The sequence below is a fragment of the Erythrolamprus reginae genome, chromosome 2, assembly GCF_031021105.1.
Source record: "Erythrolamprus reginae isolate rEryReg1 chromosome 2, rEryReg1.hap1, whole genome shotgun sequence".
NCBI classification, from domain to species: Eukaryota; Metazoa; Chordata; class Lepidosauria; order Squamata; family Dipsadidae; genus Erythrolamprus; species Erythrolamprus reginae.
The window spans coordinates 345,160,777-345,184,352 of record NC_091951.1 but is presented as its reverse complement, the minus strand read 5'-3'; the positions used below and the strand labels follow the sequence as shown (position 1 = coordinate 345,184,352).

General features: G+C 45.5%; 1 protein-coding gene across 4 annotated transcripts in view; it reads left to right on the top strand.

The window, feature by feature from the left end:
- Positions 1-23,576, top strand: part of KATNAL2 (katanin catalytic subunit A1 like 2) — a 72,012-nt gene that overhangs the window by 29,192 nt on the left and 19,244 nt on the right. For all 4 annotated transcript variants that reach the window (XM_070743599.1, XM_070743601.1, XM_070743602.1 and 1 more), the window contains exons 5-10: positions 6,786-6,906; positions 10,583-10,678; positions 13,820-13,918; positions 15,142-15,219; positions 18,789-18,887; positions 22,427-22,490. In XM_070743599.1, coding sequence (XP_070599700.1) covers positions 6,786-6,906; positions 10,583-10,678; positions 13,820-13,918; positions 15,142-15,219; positions 18,789-18,887; positions 22,427-22,490 — 557 coding nt within the window. The remainder of the gene's footprint in view (positions 1-6,785; positions 6,907-10,582; positions 10,679-13,819; positions 13,919-15,141; positions 15,220-18,788; positions 18,888-22,426; positions 22,491-23,576) is intronic.

The window sequence follows — 23,576 nt, the reverse complement described above, 5'->3', positions numbered from 1 at the left end:
GCACTTCCCAGGGGATGACCACAAGGTGGCGTTTCTGTGTAGTTTGTTGGCTGGCCCTGCAGCGTCGTGGGTGGCACCTTACCTGGCCCGGGATGACCCGCTAGTCCAGAACTACAACGCTTTCTGTGACCTGCTGCGTCACCAATTTGCGGACCCGGTGCAGGAGCAGACGGCCACGCGGGCGCTGAAGCAATTACGCCAGGGTTCGCGCCCCCTGGCGGACTATATGGCTGACTTTCGGTCTCTGGCCGGGCAAGTCCAGTGGAATGAGGCTGCCCTGATCAAGGCCTTTCAGGATGGACTATCAGACACGATGTTGGACGAACTGGTGCATGAGGTGATGCCCGGCACGTTGGACGCTTTGGAGCGGCATTGCTTGGCAATAGAGGCCAGGCTGTTGGCCAGGGAAGTCCGTCGAGCGGGACGGTCCAACCCCCGTGCGTCAGGCGTCCCGCCGACACCTGTTCCGCGGCGGGGGTTGTCGACCGTAAGCACCCTGGCTCCGGTCCCTGCGCCCCGACGTTTTTCACCAGCGCTGCCTCCACGCCTGATGGATCGTGTTGCTGCCGGGGAGCCGATGGACGTGAGTTACGCCCGACCCCGACAGACCCCGGAGGAACGAGGGCATCGGCGGGCAGCTGGGTTGTGCTTCTATTGCGGGGCCCCGGGACATTTTGCTGTCGTTTGTCCCCACAAGAGGCGGAGCACGGTGGCTGCCGTCGTTCCCGTACCCTACAGTTCTCCCGTGCTTCCCATGGTGTCCCCTGTGCAGTTACAGGAGACAACCCCTTGTGTCCCCGTCCCTGCTCTGAACTCTCCGATGGCGGGGCCTTCGTCTGGATGTCCTCCGTCGCCGGAACGATCGGGAAACGAGGGGGGCCCGGCTTGGTGGCAACACTAGGTCGGGCGGGGATCCCACTTTCTTCTGACTCCACGACTCCCGAATTCGGACCGTTTCGACACCTGACGCTTGCGGTGACTCTGCATATCGCGCAACGGACTCGGACTTATTCCGCGTTGGCCCTCGTGGATTCGGGGGCGACGACGAACTTCTTGGACGAAGCCTTTGCCCAACGTCATTCCTTGCCCCTTTGTCCTGTTACCCCGCCATTAACTGTGGAGACTATCGATGGGCGGGTTTTGCTGGCTGGTCCCATCCGTTTCCAGACCCTGCCGGTGCGGATGTGCATCGGAACTCATGAGGAGGCCCTACAGTTTTATGTTACCAAGGGGCTTCATTTTCCCCTCGTGTTGGGGTTGTCATGGCTGCGTGCACATGACCCGCATGTGGTGTGGTCCCAGAACCTGGTCACATTCTCCAGTTTGCAGTGCGTGGACCATCACCGACATGTGTGCGCAGCCCACGGCCCAGTAGTTCCCGCGATCCAATTACCCCGTTGCCTCGAGGAGTTCGCCGATGTGTTCAACGAGAAGGAGGCGGATCGGCTACCACCGCATCGGACGTATGACTGTGCCATCGACCTGCTCCCTGACGCCAAGCTCCCGGCTGGTCGTTTGTACTCCATGTCCGAGCCGGAGCTCGTGGCTCTCAAGGAGTTTGTGGAGAAGAATTTGGCCAAGGGATTTATTCGGCCATCCAAGTCCCCTTTGTCTGCCCCTGTTTTGTTCGTGAAAAAGAAAACGGGCGATCTTCGCCTCTGCTGTGATTATCGCCGCCTTAACGCCATCACGGTGCGGAATAGGTACCCCTTGCCCTTGATCCCTGAACTCATGGACCGGTTGCGGACGGCAACGGTATTCACCAAAATCGATTTGCGCAGTGCGTACAATTTGGTCCGGATGCGGGCCGGGGATGAGTGGAAGACAGCGTTTGGCACGCGTTATGGCCACTTTGAATATACAGTGATGCCATTTGGCCTCACCAACGCCCCGGCCGTGTTTCAACATCTGATGAACGACGTGTTCCGGGACATGTTGGACCATTTTGTGGTGATTTACCTTGATGACATTTTAGTGTATTCCCCGAACCATGCCTTGCATTTGACCCATTTGTGCCGGGTCCTGCTCCGGTTGCGGGAGCAGCATTTGTATGCCAAGCTGGAGAAGTGCCAATTCTTCCAGACTACCGTCGAATTCCTTGGGCACATTTTGTCTCCAGGTGGCGTTTCCATGGACCCGGGCAAAGTGGCCGCACTTCAGTCTTGGCAACCTCCACGACGGGTGAAAGACGTACAACGTCTTTTGGGGTTTGCGAACTACTATCGGGCTTTTGTTCCGGGGTATGCCACGTTAACCACGCCCTTGACTCGGTTGTTACAAAAACAAGTCCCGTTTGGTTGGGGGGAGGCGGAACAGCGGGCTTTTGATGCCCTGAAAGCGGCGTTCATGGCGGAACCGCTTCTGCGCCATCCTGATCCCGCTCGGCCGTTTGTGTTAGAAACAGACGCTTCAGATGTAGCGGTTGGCGCAGTGCTCCTCCAAGCCCATCGTCCCGGTGACATGTTGTTTCTGTGTGCCTACTTCTCCCGGAAATTGTCTCCCTCGGAAAGGAATTATACTATTTGGGAGAAGGAACTCTTAGCGGCGAAGGCCGCCTTTGAGCATTGGCGGCATTACCTGGAGGGGGCCCGTCATCAAATCGAGGTACGGACGGATCACCGGAACCTCGAGTATTTGCAGACGGCTCGGAAATTAAACCAGAGACAGATCCGCTGGTCCTTCTTTTTCGCGCGGTTCAATTTCCGCATCAGGTACACTCCCAGTGCCCAGGACCCTCGAGCAGATGCCTTGTCGCGCAAGCCGGAATACACGCACCCGAAGGAGCCGGCTCCTCTGCAGACAGTTTTACCCCCTGCAGCTTTGGCTGCCACTCAGGACCCAGTGGACTTGCGTCGCCGTTTACGGGAGGCGCAGCGGGAGGATGGGTTTGTAGCGCAGAGAGTGCGGGAGTTAACACCCAATTCCCCCTGGACGTTTCAAGACGGTCTGCTTCGGTACCGGGGGCAGCTGTATGTTCCCGCCGGCCCAGTGAGAGGGTTGATTATGACCCAGTGTCATGACTGTCCAGTGGCGGGGCATTTTGGCCTGTTCAAAACATTGGAGCTGGTCTCTCGGACATTCTGGTGGCCACGCATCCAAGATGATGTGCGTTCCTATGTGGCCACCTGTGTCCGGTGTCGTACGGCCAAGGGGGTGACTGGAGCCCCACCGGGATTACTGCAACCTTTGCCCACGCCTGAGAGACCCTGGGGTGCCGTGTCCATTGACTTTGTAACTCATTTGCCTTCCTCTGCTCGCTTCACGGTAGTCATGGTGGTGATGGATATGCTCACCAAGATGGTCCATTTTGTACCTTGCATTAGGGTGCCCACTGCCCAACTCACGGCTCAAATGTTTATCAGCCACGTGTTTAGGTTACATGGGCTTCCGGATCGAGTGGTCTCTGATAGGGGAACACAATTCACAGCCCGGTTTTGGCGGGAATTGATGTCGGCCCTGAATGTGTCCGTGTGCCTCGCATCGACGCAGCACCCCCAGACCGATGGAGGCACAGAAAAAGTTATAGGGATACTGGAGCAATACCTGAGGTGTGTTGTGGCGGATCGCCAGACTGATTGGTCCCGATTCCTCCCTGTAGCGGAGTTCGCTTTTAACAACTCCCGCCACTCATCGACCCGGCTCACGCCCTTTTTCGCAAATTATGGATTTCACCCTCGCTTCTTTCCCTTGACCCTCCTAGATTCCCCGGTGCCTGCTGCTGAGGACTTTCTCTCAGAGCTGCAGGCGGTCCACGAGATGGTGAAGAGGTACCTGAATAAAGCCAAGGAGGACTACAAGAGGGTGGCTGATCGCTCCAGACGGGATGTGCCCCCCTTGGTGGTGGGGGATCAGGTGTGGCTGTCCACGAAATACGTAGCCTCTGAATTACCCCGACACAAATTAGATCCCCGGTTCCTGGGTCCTTTTCCCGTTGAGCGGGTGATCAATCCGGTGGCCTACCGGCTCACCCTGCCGGCCAACTTGCGGGTTCACCCTGTGTTTCACCGTTCACTGTTAGTCCCTGTTCCTCCCGATTGTCCGCTCCGTCCCAATGTTCCCGTGTTTCCTGCCCCGTGTGTTCGTGACCACCTCCCTGAAGCTATGGTACATGACATTGTGGATTCCCGTTGGGTGGACGGTTGCTTCCAGTACAAGGTGCAATGGGTGGAGGGGGACCCTGATGATTGCTCCTGGGTGGAAGCGGCGTTGTTGGACGCTCCCGACCTTATTCGGGATTTTCACGCCCAGTTCCCTCAGAGACCGCGTCTTCTCTGCTGGCAGGTGGGGAGGGGCCTTCCGCGGGGGAATGGTGTTGTGGTTCCGTCTGAGGCCCCTCAGGGAACGGCTGACCTTCTGTCGGTTTCCAGCTCAGAGGGAGAGGCTGAGGAACAGGAGGTGCAGACAGACGAGGAGGAGGAATCCCAGGCTGAAGAAGAGGGAGGACAGCCAGAGTCCCACCAGGGGGAGCTCTCCCCAGCAAGCAGCCTGGATTCCTTAGAGGAAAATGCACAAGCCATAATTGATCTGCGACAAAGAAGAGCTACTCAGAGACGGAATCAATTGGCTAAGTACTTTCAGCATTAAAGTGGCAACAGCTGGGTTTGGGTGTGGTGCTCTTGGGAAAGGCTAAAAGGCAGACCCACTCTTCCTGGCTTGTGGAGTTTTATCTTTGAGAGTCGTGGGACCTGGCTGTGAACTTTGGCGTCTTGGAATCCTGGTTTGTGCCTTTGACTATTGAAACCTTGGGGGGGCGGGTGCCAGCAAGAAGCTTGCTGTATTGTCTGGACATCAGGACCCTGCTGTAACGTATTATAGCCTGTCTGTTGGGAAGAACAGGTTTTCCTCTGTGCTTATTTTTTCCAGCTATAAAATACTTTTGGCTTTTACCAGAGTGTCTGGCTGTTTTTTCCAGTTGGTGTTGAGGTCTGGGGGAACCCAGACAGAACACTATCTATCTATCTCTGTCATCTATCTATCTATCTATCTATCTATCTATCTATCTATCTATCTATCTCTATCCATCCATCCATCCACCCATCCATCCAACCCAGCAATGTATCTATGTATCTATCTATGTATCTATCTATGTATCTATCTATGTATCTATCTATGTATCTATCTATGTATCTATGTATCTATCTATCTATCTATCTATCTATCTATCTATCTATCTATCTATCTATCTACCTATCTATCTATCTATCTATCTATCTATTATCTATCTATTAAATATGTACTAGAGAGCAGGTATAGGTATAAACATAAACAAAAGAAGTACATATAAAGGGGGAAAGTAGGACAGGAGTGGTAGGTACGCTGGTGCGCTTATGCACGCCCCCTTTAAGGATCTCTTAGGAATGGAGTGAGGTCCATGGTAGACAAGGGTTTTTTGTTTTTTGTTTCTGTTGTCTGAACCAAGCCAACTTTGGTTTGTCAGTAAACAGTAACTAACCAATTCTTTTCTTTTTTTAACAAAAAATATTTGTCTACTGAGAGGGGCGGCATACAAATCTAATTAATAATAATAATAATAATAATAATAATAATAATAATAATAATAATAATAATAATAATATTTTTTTTTTAAAGTAACAAAAGAAGGCAATAGGACAGGGACGGTAGGCACAGTGGTGCGCTGATGCACGCCGCTTACAGACCTCTTAGAAAGGAGGAGAGGTTGATTGTAGATAGTCTAAGGTTAAAGGTTTTGGGGTTAGGAGTAGAAACCACAGAGTCAGGTAGTGCATTCCAGGCGTTGATTATTCTGTTGCTGAAGTCGTATTTTTTGCAGTCTAGTTTGGAGCGATTGACATTTAATTTAAATCTATTTCGTGCTTGTGTGTTGTTGCGGTTGAAGGTGAAGTAGTCGTTAACAGGTAGGACATTTTGGTATATGATTGTATGAACTTTAGTTAAGTCGGAATGGAGACAACGGAGTTGTAAGTTGTCTAATCAAAGAATTTCAATTTGGTGGAGTAAGGTATTTTGTTGTGAGAAGAGGAGTGAAGGACTCTTCTTGTGAAATATTTCTGGACTCTCTCAATTGTGTTGATATCAGATATGCAATGTGGGTTCCATACAGGCGAGCTGTATTCTAGGATTGGTCTGACAAATGTTTTGTAAGCTATAGTTAGCAGTTCAAAATTACCAGAGAAGAAGCTGCAAAGGATTAGGTTAACAACTCTTAAAGCCATTTTGGCAATGTTGTTGCAGTGGGCTCGAGGACTTAGGCGCTCAACTAAAATCCATTTTTCATCTATGGTGGTTATGTCCAGAGACAAGAAAATATTGGAAAAAAATAAATAATTGGTTGTGTCAAATAACAAATATAAAAATAGAATATATGCCAGAGTTTTGTCTACTGGGTATTATGAGAGGTACCTATTCTAAAAATGTAAAATATTTAAGCTTGCATATTACAACAGCTGCAAGGATTGTATTTGCACAGAACTGGAAAAATCCGCAAATACCTGAAGACAATGAGATTATCAAGAAAATATACGACTGCAGAGATGGACAGATTGACAATGGAGCTTAATAATCGAAAAGAATCGCATTACAGTATTATGAAACCTGGACAAAATGGTACCAATGGACAAAAAAAAGAAACTTAAAAAAAGCATTGAAATAAAATATTAAGAAATTCAGAAGCAATTAAAAGACAATATTGATAGGAATATATATATGATGTAGATTCATCTGTAAATATGATCATGTACTTTTTTTAAAAAAAGGAAAAACTTAATAAATATATATTTTTTAAAAAATCCATTTTTCCTCTATAGAGCCCCTAGTGGCACCTGCCGGAATCTTCCCAAGATTAACCAACATCAGGGGAGGCCCCAGTCCAAAGTGTCACCCACCACTGTAGCCGAACTCAAAGTCTGCAAAGAGAACTCAAAGCAGGTAAATCTCCTTTTTGTTTGTTTACTGCTTTCACTTGTCAGAAGCCAGCTGGGAAAGTCGCAAACGGCTGTCCGTGGACGCTGCAACCGCCATAAACACAGACCGGGTGCCCTAATTTTGATCACATGACTGTGGGGCTCCTGCAACAGTCTTAAGTGTGATAATTTTTTTTTCCAGGGCTGTATTAACTTTGAACGGTCACATAACGAAGGTTTGCATGTCGAGGGCTACCTGCCTATGAGGCAGTTTTTAAAAAATCATTTACAGTGATCCCTCGATTTTCCCGGGTTCAAACTTCGCGAAACGGCTATACCACGGTTTTTCAAAAAATATTAATTAAAAAATACTCCACGGGTTTTTTTCTATACCACGGTTTTTCCCACCCGATGATGACATACGTCATCACCAAGAGTCACTTCTCTCTCTCTTTCTCTCTCTTTCCTGTCATTCTCTGCTTCATTTTCTCATTTCTCTTTTTTCTCCCTTTTTTTTTATCATTTCTCTCTCTCTCTCTACCTTCCCCTCTCCCCCCCCTCTTGCTCTCTCTCTTTCTCCCCCTCTCTCTTCCTCTCTCCTTTCTATCTCGCTCTGTCTGTTGCTCTTTCTCTATGAGAACGTCTGCCCCGCCTCTCCTGCAGCCCCCTCGCTGACAGCTGGGATGAAAGTGCTCTCAGCTAAGGGACTGCGAGAGGGGCGGGGTGGGCATTCTCAAAGCGCTCAGAGTAGCTAGTGTTCAAATGAGGAGGACGAGAAGCTGTAGCCGCCAGCGCTGCTGCAGGAGGACCCGTGCCCCAAGAAAGCCGGTGAGAGGGGCGGGCGGGGGGTAGCGGCGAGGGGGCCGGAGGTGCTGGTCGGGCAGGGGCAGCCGACATTCAAAACAATTTTTGCCGGCCTCTGCACTTTCGTCGCTCCCCGCCCCCAACTTCAAGCCCGGCTCCTTGCACGGCCTTGGAAAAGGGTGTGTGGGGCTGGTTTTTGGCTGTCCACAGCCAAAAATGGTGTTTTTACTTCCGTATCTCTACTTCACGGAAATTCGACTTTCGCGGGCAGTCTGGGAACGCAACCCCCACGAAAATCGAGGGATCACTGTACTATTTTATTTATTTGTATCCGATATTTAGGATTATTTTTTTTCAAATAATTCAAGGTGGTGAATCTATCCCACACACCTTCTTCCAAGTCAATGACCACCTGCCTGTGAAGTAATATTTTAAAATTATAGTGTTCCCTCGCCACTTCGCGGTCCACCTTTCTTGGACTTGGTGCATCGAGATTTTTTAATAAAATATTAATGGAAAAAATATATCACGGGTTTTCGCTACTTTGCGGGTTTTCTGCAGAACTCGAGTCTGCTCCTACACTCGGGCATTTCACGTGGAGCATCGTTTCAGCATGTAGATTTAGGAATTCAAAACATTTTACAGTAAGTATAAAGGTACAAAGGTTATTAAGGGAATGGGAAAGGTTTATTTAGTGTGGGGGAGAGTTTATAAAGCCTTAAAATAGTGTATAAATAAATAAATATAGCGCCCCTACTTCGTGGATTTTCATTTATCAGGGGTGGTCCTGGAACGTAACACCCACGATAAATGAGGGATATTTATTTTATTTATTTATTTCTATCTATCTATTATCCGAGTCTGCGGAGAGGGGTGGCATACAAATCCAATAAATAAATAAATACATGCATGCATGCATGCATGCATGCATGCATACATACATACATACATACATAAATATCTCTTTTATTCATTAAACATGAAAGTCCATCAACTGTATCTATCTATTATTATTATTATCTTTTTTATTCATTAAACGTGAAACTCAGTCAATTGAACATTTATAAAAGTGTCACAAATACCACTGACTGGTGCTAATGGTGGCTGCCAGTATCCTAGATATTAACCAGGTATCTTCTTAAAATATATGATGTTCCAAGTAGCGCAGTTTTTCCCCATGTTATTTCAGGAAGCTGCAATTTCTTGATATGTTTTACCCCAATGACAATGGGTATAATTGTTACATGTTTCATCCATAGCCATGTAGTTTCAATGGTCAGGTCGCAACATTTCATAATTTTTTCCAGTTCTTTTTCTTCAACTCTGGCATCTCTGCCGCCAGGCATGGGGGAATTGAGATCCTTCTTCCCCCTAGGCCTTTACAATTCTATGCATGGTATGTATGTATGTATGTACTGTATGTTTGGTTTTTATATTAATTGATTTTTAATCATCAATACCAAATTACTATTGTACACTGTTTTATTGTCGCCGTTAGCCGCCCCGAGTCTCTGGAGAGGGGCGGCATACAAATCCAATCAATCAATCAATCAATCAATAAATAAATAAATAAATAAATAAATAAATAAATAAATAAATAAATCTCCTGGTACAGCGATACTAACAAACTGCACTCTTTGGCCCTCGATAACCGTGATATCTGGTGTGGTGGTTGTTGTTGTTTTTGTTGTTGTTATTATTATTATTATTATTATTATTATTATTAGTATTATGTCAATACAACACAGCAAACGAGATCACTATGCTGGATTTCGTATTTCATCACCAGTCGGGCGCTTCCCAAGCACCTAGGACTGCGTGATGTAGCGGCAAATTATGTTTGCTAATCCCAGTAAAGCGGCCTTTTGCAATTGACAGATGGAGATTTTGTCAATTCCGATGGTTTTCCAATGTCCGCTGAGATCCTTTGGCACTGTGCCAAGTACCACTGGGACCACTTTCACATTATTATTATTATTATTATTATTATTATTATTATTATTATTATTAACAATACAACACAGCAAACGAGATCACTATGCTGGATATCAAAGCAAATGAAATCACTATTTATTTTATTTATTTATTAATTGGATTATTAATTTCTATGCCACCCATCTCCAAGGACTTGGGACGGCTCACAACATATAAAATATATAGTACACAATATCTTAAATCCAATCAACTAATTAAAAACTAACACCCCCCCACACACATTAATAACACATTATTATTGTAGTTGATAATGATAATGATAATAGCAACTCCAGATGATAAATATATCAAATATACCTTTTCCCCATTTTCCCACAATAAAAACCCTGTGAGGAGAGGTGAGCTGGGAGAGAGTGACTGGCCCAAAGTCTCCCACCTGACTTTCATGGCTAAGGCAGAACTAGAACTCAGAACATGTTGGTGATTGGCCCAAAGTCTTCCAACTGGCTTTCATGGCTAAGGCGGGACTAGAACACATGTTCTCCTGCTGATTGGCCCAAAGTCTTCCAACTGGCTTTCATGGCTAAGGCGGGACTAGAACACATGTTCTCCTGCTGATTGGCCCAAAGTCTTCCAACTGGCTTTCATGGCTAAGGCGGGACTAGAACACATCTTCTCCTGCTCATTGGCCCAAAGTCTTTCAACTGGCTTTCATGGCTAAGGCGGGACTAGAACACATGTTCTCCTGCTGATTGGCCCAAAGTCTTTCAACTGGCTTTCATGGCTAAGGCGGGACTAGAACACATGTTCTCCTGCTCATTGGCCCAAAGTCTTTCAACTGGCTTTCATGGCTAACATGGTGCTTGAACTCACAGTCTCCTGCTTTGTAACCTGGTGCCTTAATCATTAGACCAAGCTGGCTCTCACTAACTTCAGAATATATATCTGTTTTTCCCTTACAGGAGAATGAAGGTCCTTTAACTCAAGTTGCGTCGGAGTTTGGTTTAAACGTATCTGCGATCCACAAAGGCTCTGGAGAAGGCCCTCCTTCTAAGAGAGTGAGTCAAAATCCTTCAAACATTAAGGGTCTTATACCACCATCGCCTGGCGCTCCCAGAATGCGGTGCGAGTGCATGCATGCGCCCGGCATGAGATTCGGTTTCCTGCGCATGCGCAGAAGCCAAATCTCGCACGAGGACGCTCGTGCCAATGAGATTTTGCCAAATTTTGGCAAGCGTGGAAACAAAAAAGGCTGAAAATAAGGTAAGTGATCTGCTCTCCCGCCGCCCCACCCCAGCCCTACCGCTGCTCGTGCCCCCACGCCCTGCCACTTGCTGCAGCTCCATCACTCATAGCCCACCCGCCATGCCCCTTACCATTTGGGGACTCCTCCACCTTGTCCCCGAAGTGCAGAAGGGGCCATGCCAAGAAGGTGGCATGCAGTGCGGGGACCAAGCCGGGCGGCCCCGAGCTCCGGCTGCACAGCCTGCTCTGGGCTCTTCCACGTTGCAGGCATCTCTCGGCATGGCTATGACCTTTAAAGCCCTTCATGGCATTGGACTAGAATATCTCCGCCTTCTGCCGCATGAATCCCAGCGACCGATTAGGTCCCACAGAGTGGGCCTTCTCCGGGTCCCGTCGACCAAACAATGTCGGTTGGCGGGCCCCAGGGGAAGAGCCTTCTCTGTGGTGGCCCTGACTCTCTGGAACCAACTCCCCCCAGAGATTAGAACTGCCCCTACTCTCCTTGCCTTCCATAAACTCCTTAAAACTCCCCTTTGCCATCAGGCATGGGGGAACTGAGACAATTTATGCATGGTATGTTTGTATGTATGTTTGCTTAGTAAATGGTTTTTTTTTAATATTTTAAACTATAATTTAGATGTCATGAATTGTTTTATTTTGTTGTGAGCCGCCCCGAGTCTGCGGAGAGGGGCGGCATACAAATCTAAATAATAAATAAATAAAATAAATAAATGGCGATGGTACCCCGAGCAAGTCATGGCCTTCGGGAGCACAGTGCTGCTCTTGAAGGCAACCTGCTTGGGGCGCCATCATCGTGTGCGCCAAGAGATGCCTGCAGCGCAGGTGGGCAGAGAGCAGGCCATGCAGCCAGACCTCGGGTCAGCCGCTTTTGCTGCTGGCTCCAGCCACCGCTCTAGGCACTGCGGCAAAGGTTTGACTGCTGTGCATGTGCGCAGCAACCGAAAAATCGCACGAACCTTCCGGCAGCGATAAATCTACATAAATCTACATCAAAATCCCCAGCTGCAGGAGCTGGCCCAGAACCAACGACAACAATTAGCAAGATAGGTTTGCCGTATCATTGCAATAATTGGCAATGGCCTATAGGGGAGGCCATTTTCACCCTCCTCAGGCTCCTAGGAAGGCTCTGAAGCCTAGGGAGAGCGAAAAGTGGGCATGCCAGTGCATGCCAGAAGCTGGGATGTGTGTCATGTACAAATGTGTGTGCAGGGGCATGGAATTATGGGTGTGGGCACGCATGCACACACACACACCGCCCCACTTATTGGCATGCAAACCAGAAAAAGTTTGCCATCACTGCCTTATAGTGTCATTTTCAGGGTAGGAGTTGAAACAATTTATGTCCAGGATGCGAGGGGTCAGTAAATATTTTTACAGCCCTCATTTTGACTCATGCAGTATACAGGTCCTCAGTGGAAGGCAGGTTGGCAGGTTCTTCACTGGTTGCCAATCAGTTTCCGGTCACAATTCAAAGTGTTGGTGATGATCTATAAAGCCCTACATGGCATCGGAGCAGAATACCTCCGGGACCGCCTTCTGCCACATGAATCCCAGCAGCCAATCAGGTCCCACAGAGTTGGTCTTCTCCGGGTCCCGTCAACTAAACAATGCCATTTGGCGGGACCCAGGGGAAGAGCCTTCTCTGTGGCGGCCCAGGCCCTCTGGAATCAACTCTCCCCGGAGATTAAAATTGCCCCTACCCTTCCTGCCTTCCGCAAGATGTTGAAGACCTATCTATGTCACCAGGCATGGGGGGAATCACTATCTCTTCCCCCATCACCACCTTTTTTCCTGTCTGTAATACCGTGCTTCCCCGAAAATAAGACACTGTCTTATTTATTTATTTATTTATTCATTCATTCATTCATATTTATTCAATTTTTATGCCGCCCTTCTCCTTAGACTCAGGGCGGCTTACAACATGTTAGCAATAACACTTTTTAACAGAGGTAGGCTATTGCCCCCACAATCCGGGTCCTCATTTTACCCACCTCGGAAGGATGGAAGGCTGAGTCAACCTTGAGCCGGTGATGAGATTTGAACCGCTGACCTTCAGATCTACAGTCAGCTTCAGTGGCCTGCAGTACAGCACTCTCCCTGCTGCTCCACCCCAGCTCTTTTATATTAATTTTTGCTCCAAAAGTTGTGCTATGTCTCATTTTCAGGGGGTGCCTTATATTTCTCAAATAAGACAAATTCACAGGCAGAAAAGCTGACACCCCCAAAGAAAGTGTACCGTACGGTACACTGATTACGGTACGGTACCTGTCAGTATGGCACCCACCCACGCAAATTATGGCACTTACCTATATGGTACAACAGTATACTCCCGCTATTGCAGCTTCTGGCCACCAGAGGAACTACAGTCTACGCACTGTAGTGGAGACTGTAATGGCGGTGAGACAGCAGCAGACTGTGTCTGCTGTACTGGACGGTACAAAGCGATGGAAGGGGCCAGCAGGGGACGCCACATTATTACGGTACTGCTATGAACAGCTTTGAATGGTACCGTATGTTTTTCCACCGTACCGTATGTAAACTTGACTACGCCTTATTTTCGGGGGATGCCTTATATTAGCAAATTCTGCAAAACCTCTGACATGCCTTACTTTCGGGGTACGACTTATTTTCGGGGAAACAGGGTATATGAGAATGGTGTGATTGTGCAGTGCGATTGCTTTTAATATCTATGGGTTTTAAATCTCATTTTTGAACTTTATTGGATTTGAATTCTATGTATTGTATTTTGTTGTGAGCCGCCCCGAGTCTTCGGAGAGGGGCGGCATACAAATCTAATAAATCTTAATCTTAATCTTAATTGTTTTTTCTGTACTGTAGTTCTAACTATCCATTTAAGTCTGTCTCTGTCTTGTTTGGTATCTTAATTATTCCAAGAGATCAGGATTAGCAAATCGTGTTCGTTTCTCCTGCAGGGCCAAATCATTGACTTCCGTGGCCTGATTCAGGATGCTATCAAAGGAGCATCCAGTGAAATCTCCATACACAGCTTTAACTGCAATCCAGACCCTTCGGTGAGTGACGTTATTTTTAACCAATAGCTGGCAAATGTGATTAGTTCTCCAGAAACAATTACAGTATTTTTCAGGGTATAAGATGCACCTTTCCCCACCACAGAAAAAAAAAAAAAAAGAGGTTGAAAATTTGGGCGCCTCTTATAACTCCGAATGTAGCTTTTTCGAAACTTTTCCCCCCAGCCATAACAAGGTGCTAACGATGTTCCTGGCTTCGGAGAGGGGTGGCATACAAATCTAAATTATAATTATATATATAATTATAATTATATATAAATATAATTATTATTATTATTATTATTATTATTATTATTATTATTGGATTTTTTCATTGCTAGCCCGAAGTTTTTCCCCAGCCCTAGGTATTTGCAAACTTGTTTTCATTGCTACTCCCTCCAAAATAGGGTTTTTCCCCCCCAGCCCTAACAAGGTGCTAACAATCTTCCCTGCTTGCAGGCTTGTTTTCATTGCTATTCTGAAGTTTTCCCCCCAGTCCTAAGACTTTGCAGGCTTGTTTTCATTGCTACTCTGAAGTTTTCCCCCCAGTCCTAATTCTTTGCAGGCTTGTTTTCATTGCTACTCTGAAGTTTTTTTTCCAGTCCTAAGCATAGTTCCCTCTAAGCTGAGCAGTGAGCAATCGCTCACTTAAAAATCATCATCAACTCAGAGTTTTCCAAACCTGCCCAGAAGCCGAGAGGGAAATTTTATTATTATTTCTGTGTCGCCCAGTCCCGAAGGGACTGTCGCTCAGACACTATACTTTTCCGCCCACCCCAAAAAACATTTAGAGAGAACACTGGTCCTAAGTCTTTGCAGGCTTGTTTTCATTGCTACTCTGAAGGGGTTTTTTTCCAGTCCTAAGTCTTTGCAGGCTTAAAAATCACCAAAATCTCAGTCTTGCATGCGTTCTTGTGTGAGATTTGGCTTCCGGCTCATACACAAAAGCTGAATCTTACGCAAGGACGCACCTGCCTGCTGGCTATGTGCGCAGCTCCATTTTTGCCACCGGAATGGCCATCTCTCTCCCCGCCTTCACCTTCACCTCCCGTTCTGGCTACAACCCATTACTGGAGCCAAAGCAGAAGGATGAAAGAGCCACATGCGACTCTAGAGCCATGGGTTGCCGACCGCTGGGGTAGGTGATTGGAAGGTAACAATAGGAAGACCGGCAGTCAACCCAAACAATACTTTCTGCAACCGGTGTCTATTTTCCTTTTGTCTAGGAACGTCTATTAAAACCTTTGGGCGCCTTACTTGGGATGACCAGTGAAATGAGGGAGCTTGCAACCGTTGTCAGCAACGTGAGTTTTTGTTGCCAGACCAAGGATGGTTTATTATTTTATTTTATTTTTATTTTATATTATTTTATTGTATTTTATTTTATTTTATTTTATTTTATTTTATTTTATTGTATTTTATTTTATTTTATTGTATTTTATTGTATTTTATATATTTTATTTTATATATTTTATTTTTATTTTATATATTTTATTTTTATTTTATATATTTTATTTTATTTTATTTATTTTATTTATTTTATTTTATTGTTTTGTTTTGTTTTGTTTTGTTTTGTTTTGTTTTATTTATTTTATTTCATTTCATTTCATTTCATTTCATTATTTTATTATTTTATTTTATTTTATTCATTTTATTTTATTTTTTTCATTTCATTTTATTTCATTATTTTATTTATTTTATTTTATTTTATATTATTTTATTATTTTATTGTATTTATTTTATTTTATTTTATTATTTTATTGTATTTATTTTATTTTATTTTATTTATTATATGATATGATATGATATAAAATTATTATATTCATTTTATTTCATTTTATTTCATTTTATTTTTTTAATATATATTTATTATTTATTTATTTATTCATTCATTCATTCATTCATTCATTCATTCAGCCAGAACATATACAATATAGCAGGTATTGGTATACTGTAAACATAAACATAAATTAAATACCGATAAATGAGGGCAGTAGGACAGGGATGTTATATAGGTAGCCTCATTCAACTCCTCTTATCCATTTTGATATTAGAATAGAATATAAAAGAATTCTTTATTGGTCAAGTGTGATTGGACACACAAGGAATTTGTCTTTCGTGCAGATACTCTCAGTCTACCTAAAGGAAAAAGATGCATTTGTCAAGAATCATGCGGTACAACACTTAATGATTGTCATAGGGGTCAATAAGCAATGAAGAAACTATCAATATTAATAAAAATCTTAGGATACAAGCAACAAGTTACAGTCACACAGTCCTAAGTGGGAGAAAAAAAATGATAGGAATGATGAGAAAAACTAGTAGAATAGAAGTGCAGACTTAGTAAAAAGTTGACAGTGTTGAGGGAATTATTTGTTTAGCAGAGTGATGGCATTCTGGAAAAAACTGTTCTTGTGTCTAGTTGTCTATATTGAAAGTCAAGCTGAAGACACAGGAGTAACACCAATATATTAATGTTCATTACGTTTATACATTCATACAGGGGTCTCCAACCTTGGCAACTCTGCATGTGCTCCACCTCCGCGCATACGGAGCAGAGACCCAAAGCCCAGCTGGCCAGCAGGAGGCGCACACACATGTGCAGTGGAGCTGGGCTTGGGCGATGGCTGGCAGGCCCGCAGAGAGGGCTTGGCATGCCATCTCTGGCACACGTACCATAGGTTCGCCATCAAGGCTCTAGCCTAAAATTAAGTGGCCCAAAAGAACTCTGGTCAATTTTACTCAGGTTTATTCCTATCTGGGTGTGTTACGAATTCTCTCCGTAACTAATTAGAGGAAAGTTATTCAACCTTTGCAACTTAAACTACAGTGGTACCTCTACTTACGAACTTAATTCATTCCGTGACCAGGTTCTTAAGTAGAAAAGTTTGTAAGAAGAAGCCATTTTTCTCATAGGTGTCCATGTAAAAGCAAATAGTGCCTGCGACTGGGGAAACCACAGGGAGGGTGGAGGCCCTGTTTCCTCCCAGGAGATTCCCAGAGAGGCCCCACAGAGGCTTCTCGCTGCCTTTTCCAGCCCTGTTTCCTCCCAGGAGATTCCTAGAGAGGCCCCACAGAGGCTTCTCGCTGCCTTTTCCGGCCCTGTTTCCTCCCAGGAGATTTCTAGAGAGGCCCCACAGAGGCTTCTCCCTGCCTTTTCCGGCCCTGTTTCCTCCCAGGAGATTCCTAGAGAGGCCCCACAGAGGCTTCTCCCTGCCTTTTCCGGCCCTGTTTCCTCCCAGGAGATTTCTAGAGAGGCCCCACAGAGGCTTCTCCCTGCCTTTTCCGGCCCTGTTTCCTCCCAGGAGATTTCTAGAGAGGCCCCAGAGAGGCTTCTCCCTGCCTTTTCCAGCCCTGTTTCCTCCCAGGAGATTCCTAGAGAGGCCCCGCGGAGACTTCTCGCTGCCTTTTCCAGCCCTGTTTCCTCCCAGGGGATTCCTAGAGAGGCCCCACAGAGGCTTCTCGCTGCCTTTTCCAGCCCTGTTTCCTTCCAGGAGATTCCTAGAGAGGCCCCACAGAGGCTTCTCCCTGCCTTTTCCAGCCCTGTTTCCTCCCAGGAGATTCCTAGAGAGGCCCCGCGGAGACTTCTCGCTGCCTTTTCCAGCCCTGTTTCCTCCCAGGGGATTCCTAGAGAGGCCCCACAGAGGCTTCTCCCTGCCTTTTCCAGCCCTGTTTCCTCCCAGGAGATTCCTAGAGAGGCCCCGCGGAGACTTCTCGCTGCCTTTTCCGGCCCTGTTTCCTCCCAGGAGATTCCTAGAGAGGCCCCACAGAGGCATCTCCCTGCCTTTTCCGGTTACAGTTTCGGAGGCTCGGGTTTGTAAGTGGAAAATGGTTCTTGAGAAGAGGCAAAAAACAATTTGAACACCCGGTTGTTATCTAGAAAAGTTCGTAAGCAGAGGCGTTCTTAGGTAGAGGTGCCACTGTATAGGTATAATTCTGTACTTTTCTTTCTTTCTTTCTTTCTTTCTTTCTTTATTTATTTATTTATTTATTTATTTATTTATTCTTACATTGTAGAGTATATTGGATGTGATGACCCTTTGACAGCTGTATGCAACAAAATTTCACTTCAATATATGCCAATTAGTGTGCATATAACATTCTTCTCTTCTCTTCTACTCTACTCTACTCTACACTTCTATTCTACTCTGCTCTAGTCTATTCTACTACTCTACTCTAACTTTAGAGTAGAGTAGTAGAATAGACTAGAGCAGAGTAGAATAGAAGTGTAGAATAGAGTAGAGTAGAGTAGAAGAGAAGAGAAGAACGTTATATGCACACTAATTGGCATATATTGAAGTGAAATTTATATAATACTCTACTCTACAACTCTATTCTTCTACTCTACTCTGCTCTACTCTGCTCTACTCTGCTCTACCCTACCCTACCCTACCCTACTCTACCCTACCCTACCCTACCCTACTCTACTCTATTCTTCTACTCTTCTCTACTCTACTCTACCCTATCCTACCCTACTCTACCCTACTCTACTCTATTGTTCTACTCTACTCTACTCTACCCTACCCTACTCTACCCTACTCTACCCTACTCTACCCTACCCTATCCTACCCTGCTCTGCTCTGCTCTACTCTATACCTGTAGACTTCAACCCCCAGAATTTCCCCAGCTAAGTCCACTAGTCTTAAAGTTGCTGAGGTTGGACACAGCCATGAATTCAAGAAAGGATGAACCAGCCCGAATAGAGTAGAGGAGAGGAGAATAGGAATAGGAGTAGAGTAGAACAGAACATAATTCTTTGCCCCCCTCCCCCCAGTGTTACAGCATGGCCCAGCTTATTTTGCTGCGTGTTTATTTTGCTTGCCCAGGAAAAATGGAAGGTCTGTTTTTAAGGAGATCCACCCGTGTCTTGCAGGATATCTACCTTCACAGCCCCAACGTGAACTGGAATTGCATCATCGGGCTTGACGCAGCCAAGCGGTTGGTCAAGGAAGCCGTTGTGTATCCCATCAGGGTAAGGGGGCGACGGAACCGCCTTTTCAAAAGTCGCACAAGCGACCTCTGTTCCCATGGCCGAGACGCACAGGGTGTCCCAGATTTACGACTGTTCATTTAGTGACCCTTCAAACTTACAACAGCATGATAAAAAGGGGTACTTTGTTGTGAGTGGTTCTTGTCCACCTCTGGTCATATCAGATTCTGAGGAGGGTGAGCCAGGCCCCTCTGGATACTCTAGGCCAGGGGGGTTGCCAGCTGAGACAGAGAGCAAGAATGAAGGAGAAAGTGACCTGAGTTTACCTGAGGAACCACTAGAGGGCGCTGATGTGACAATGGGGGAGTGGCCCCAGTCAGAGGATGAAGAAGACATTAAAGTGGAAAGTCAGTGGATAGACCCTCGCTAGAGGATATTGCTGAGAAGGTGAGAAGAGTTGCATAGTAAAAGGTATTAGTGTACAGACTAAGCCTCTTTGGGGTGTGATGTCACTTCCAGGCAGTATAAAGGCAAAGGATTGTGGGAAATTGGGTGTGGAGTTTCAATGTTGTTCAATGGGAGATATGTGAGACGGGGGCGTGATTGGACAAGGCTTTAAAACCACGATTTCTGCCTCAATAAAAGATATTCTCTGCTGAATGCTTGCTGCCCAGGACATCGGTGAGCAAATTCATATGCTTAAATGATGAATGGACTTGTTATCTAAGGCAGTGTTTCCCAACCTTGGCAACTTGAAGATATTTGGACTTCAACTCCCAGAATTCAATTCAATTTATTAGATTTGTATGCCGCCCCTCTCCGAAGACTCGGGGCGGCTCACAACAACAAAAAAAAACAACAGTATAACAATGGAACAAATCTAATAATAAAATTACATTAAAAACCCCCCAACAATTTAAAAACCATACAACACATACATACCAAACATAAAATATAAGAAAGCCTGGGGAAGATGTCTTAATTCCTCCATGTCTGGCGATATAGGTGGGTCTTGAGTAATTTGCGAAAGACAAGGAGGGTGGGGGCCGTTCTAATCTCCGGGGGGAGTTGATTCCAGAGGGCCGGTGCCGTCACAGAGAAGGCTCTTCCCCTGGGGCCCGCCAAACGACATTGTTTGGTCGACGGGACCCGGAGAAGGCCAACTCTGTGGGACCTTATCGGTCGCTGGGATTCGTGCGGTAGAAGGCGGTTCCGGAGGTATTCTGGTCCAATGCCATGAAGGGCTTCAAAGGTTATTACCAACACTTTGAATTGTGACCGGATGCTGGCTGGGGAATTCTAGGAGTTGAAGTCCAAATATCTTCAAGTTGCCAAGGTTGGGAAACACTGATCTAAGGAATGCTGATTAGGCCGAGTTTGACTCCTTTCCGGAGATGGTTTATGATTAGATCCTAAGAAGTATCTTTGGACGTTTTCGAGGATGTTAATGTCCGAGATGCAGTGTGGGTTCCAAACAGATGAGCTGCACTTTTCCCTTGCACTTTAAAATCTGCTTTTCGTTATGTCTGCTTAGAAGCAAAATTTCGCTGGGCTGTGTCGCGGTTTGTGAGTGATTAAAGTCTGTTAGAACTTTAACCCCGCGGAGTCGATGGATAAAAGCCTTTAGTCATTTGTTCAAACAAGATATATTTATTTTAAAAACATAAAACTTGTCTCGAGGGACAACGTAAAATATACGTCTTTACATAATGGAGGATAGCAGAGAAGAAAAAAAAAATGAGGAATGAGGAGTGAAGAAGAAGGAGGAAGTGAGGAGAGATTGGCAGGATATTACATCATAATAGGAGGATCTAATAAGGCACACTTTAGTTAACTCTTTCATTACTAAATGTCTCTGAGGGGCTGTCAATATACACCCGCCCACCAGTCACCCACAGGCAACTCATGTGGTGGCCCAAGTGCTCTGCCACCGAAAATGGGTCCTGAGCTCTGTTTTCGGCTGGGGCAGCCTTCTGCAACCCTCTGCCAGTGAAAATATATTTATTTATTTTTATTTTTATTTATTTATTTTGTCCAATGCACACAATGAAGGTTATAGAGGGTATATCAAGTAAAGTATATTATAGAAAGAATAGACGTGAAAATAAAGGAATAAAATACTGTATATCAATAAGAGAATAGAAGACAAGATATAGGGATAGTAGATACTATATATGAGATGTAGGAGAGACCATAGGACAGGGGATGGGAGGCACGCTAGTGCACTTATGAACGCCCCTTACTGAGCTCTTAGGAATCTGGAGAGGTCAACCGTGGATAGTCTAAGGCAGTGTTTCCCAACCTTGGCAACTTGAAGATATCTGGACTTCAACTCCCAGAATTCCCCAGCTGGGGAATTCTGGAAGTTGACATCCAAATATCTTCAAGTTGCCAAGGTTGGGAAACACTGGTCTAAGGGTAAAGTGTTGGGGGTTAGGGGAAGATACTACGGAGTTCGGTAACAAGTTCCACGCTTCGACAACTAGATTACTAAAGTCGTATTTTTTACAGTTCAATTTGGAGCGGTTAATATTAAGCTTGTATCTGTTGTGTGCTCTTGTGTTGTTGTGGTTGAAGCTGAAGCAGTCGTTGACAGGCAGGACATTGCAGCGTATGATCTTTTGGGCAATACTTATTTATTTGTTTGTTTGTTTGTTTGTTTATGTATTCATTTGTCCAATACACAATACATATGGAAGAGAATAGACATGAAGTAATATATATAAAGATAATATGTAAAAATAGAGGAGAACATATATGAAAGGAAGAAAATATATATGATATATGAGATAAAGGAAAGACAATTGGACAGGGGACGAAAGGCACACCAGTGCACTTATGTACGCCCCTTACTGACCTCTTAGGAACCTGGAGAGGTCAATCGTGGATAGTCTAAGGGAGAAATGTTGGGGGTTAGGGGTTGACACTATTGAGTCCGGTAATGAGTTCCACGCTTCGACAACTCGATTGTTAAAGTCATATTTTTTACAGTCAAGTTTGGAGCGGTTAATATTAAGTTTGAATCTGTTGCGTGCTCTTGTGTTGTTGCGGTTGAAGCTGAAGTAGTCATCGACCGGTAGGATGTTGCAGCATATGATCTTGTGGGCAATACTTAAATCGTGTTTTAGGTGCTGTAGTTCTAAGCTTTCTAGACCCAGGATTGTTAGTCTATTTTCGTAGGGTATTCTGTTTCGAGTGGAGGAGTGAAGGGCTCTTCTGGTGAAGTATCTTTGGACGTTTTCGAGGATGTTAATGTCCGAGATACAGTGTGGGTTCCAAACAGATGAGCTGTATTCTAGGGTGGGTCTGGTGAAAGTTTTGTTAGCTCTGGTAAGTAGTGTGAGATGGCCAAGGCAGAATGGAGCTTGGGCCCGTCCCAGCCGAAAACGAATATCTGGAGTCCATTTTTGCTGGCAGGGTCACTGCAGGTCAATCCTTTACTCTTTCTAGGGAGGCCGGATTTGGTCCCTGGGGCTTCAGTTTTGCACCCCTGTGCTAGAGTGACCTGCTGTGTGTTTATTGCTCCAAACAGCCTGTTGTCTAATGATGGCCTTTTTCATTTTCTTCCTTTTTCTCCACAGTACCCACAGTTGTTTACAGGCATTCTTTCTCCTTGGAAGGGACTTCTGCTATATGGGCCTCCAGGTATTATATTTTTTAAATTTCAATTTTGTGACTCTTTTCCATTTTGCATGCCAACAATCACCATAACGAGTTACAACAGTTCATTTAGTGACTGCTTGAAGTTACAACGGCACTTATTTATTTATTTGTTTGTTTATTATTTATCTATCTATCTATCTATCTATCTATCTATCTATCTATCTATCTATCTATCTATCTATCTATCTATTTATTGGATTTGTATGCTGCCCCTCTCCGTAGACTCAGGGCGGCTAACAACAGTAATAAAAAACAGCATGTAAATCCAATACTAAAACAACTAAAAGACCCTTATTGTAAAACCAAACATACATACAAACAAACATACCATGCATAAATTGTAAAGGCCTAGGGGGAAAGAATATCTCAGTTCCCCCATGCCTGATGGCAGAGGTGGGTTTTAAGGAGCTTACGAAAGGCGAGGAGGGTGGGGGCAATTCTAATCTCCAGGGGGAGGTGGTTCCAGAGGGCCGGCCCCCCCACAGAGCAGGCTCTTCCCCTGGGCCCCGCCAAACGACATTGTTTTGTTGACGGGACCCGGATAAGGCCAACTCTGTGGGACCTAACCGGTCGCTGGGATTTGTGCGGCAGAAGGCGGTCTCGTAGATACCCTGGTCCGGTGCCATGAAGGGCTTTATGGGTGATGACCAACACTTTGAATTGTGACTGGAAACTGATCGGCAACCAATGCAGACTGCAGAGTGTTGGTGTAACATGGGGATATTTGGGAAAGCCCATGATTGCTCTCGCAGCTGTATTCTGCACGATCTGAAATTTCTGAACACTTTTCAGTGGTAGCCCCATGTAGAGAGCATTACAGTAGTCGAGCCTCGAGGTGATGAGGGCATGAGTGACTGTGAGCAGTGACTCCCGGTCCAAATAGGGCCGCAACTGGTGCACCAGGCGAACCTGGGCAAATGCCCCCCTCACCACAGCTGAAAGATGTTTCTCTTATGTGAGCTGTTAAACTTAAAGTCACACTGGGAATACTGCATGGATGTTGAGACTCTAGAAAAAGTGCAGAGAAGAGAGACAAAGAGGATTAGGGGACTGGAGGCTAAAACATAT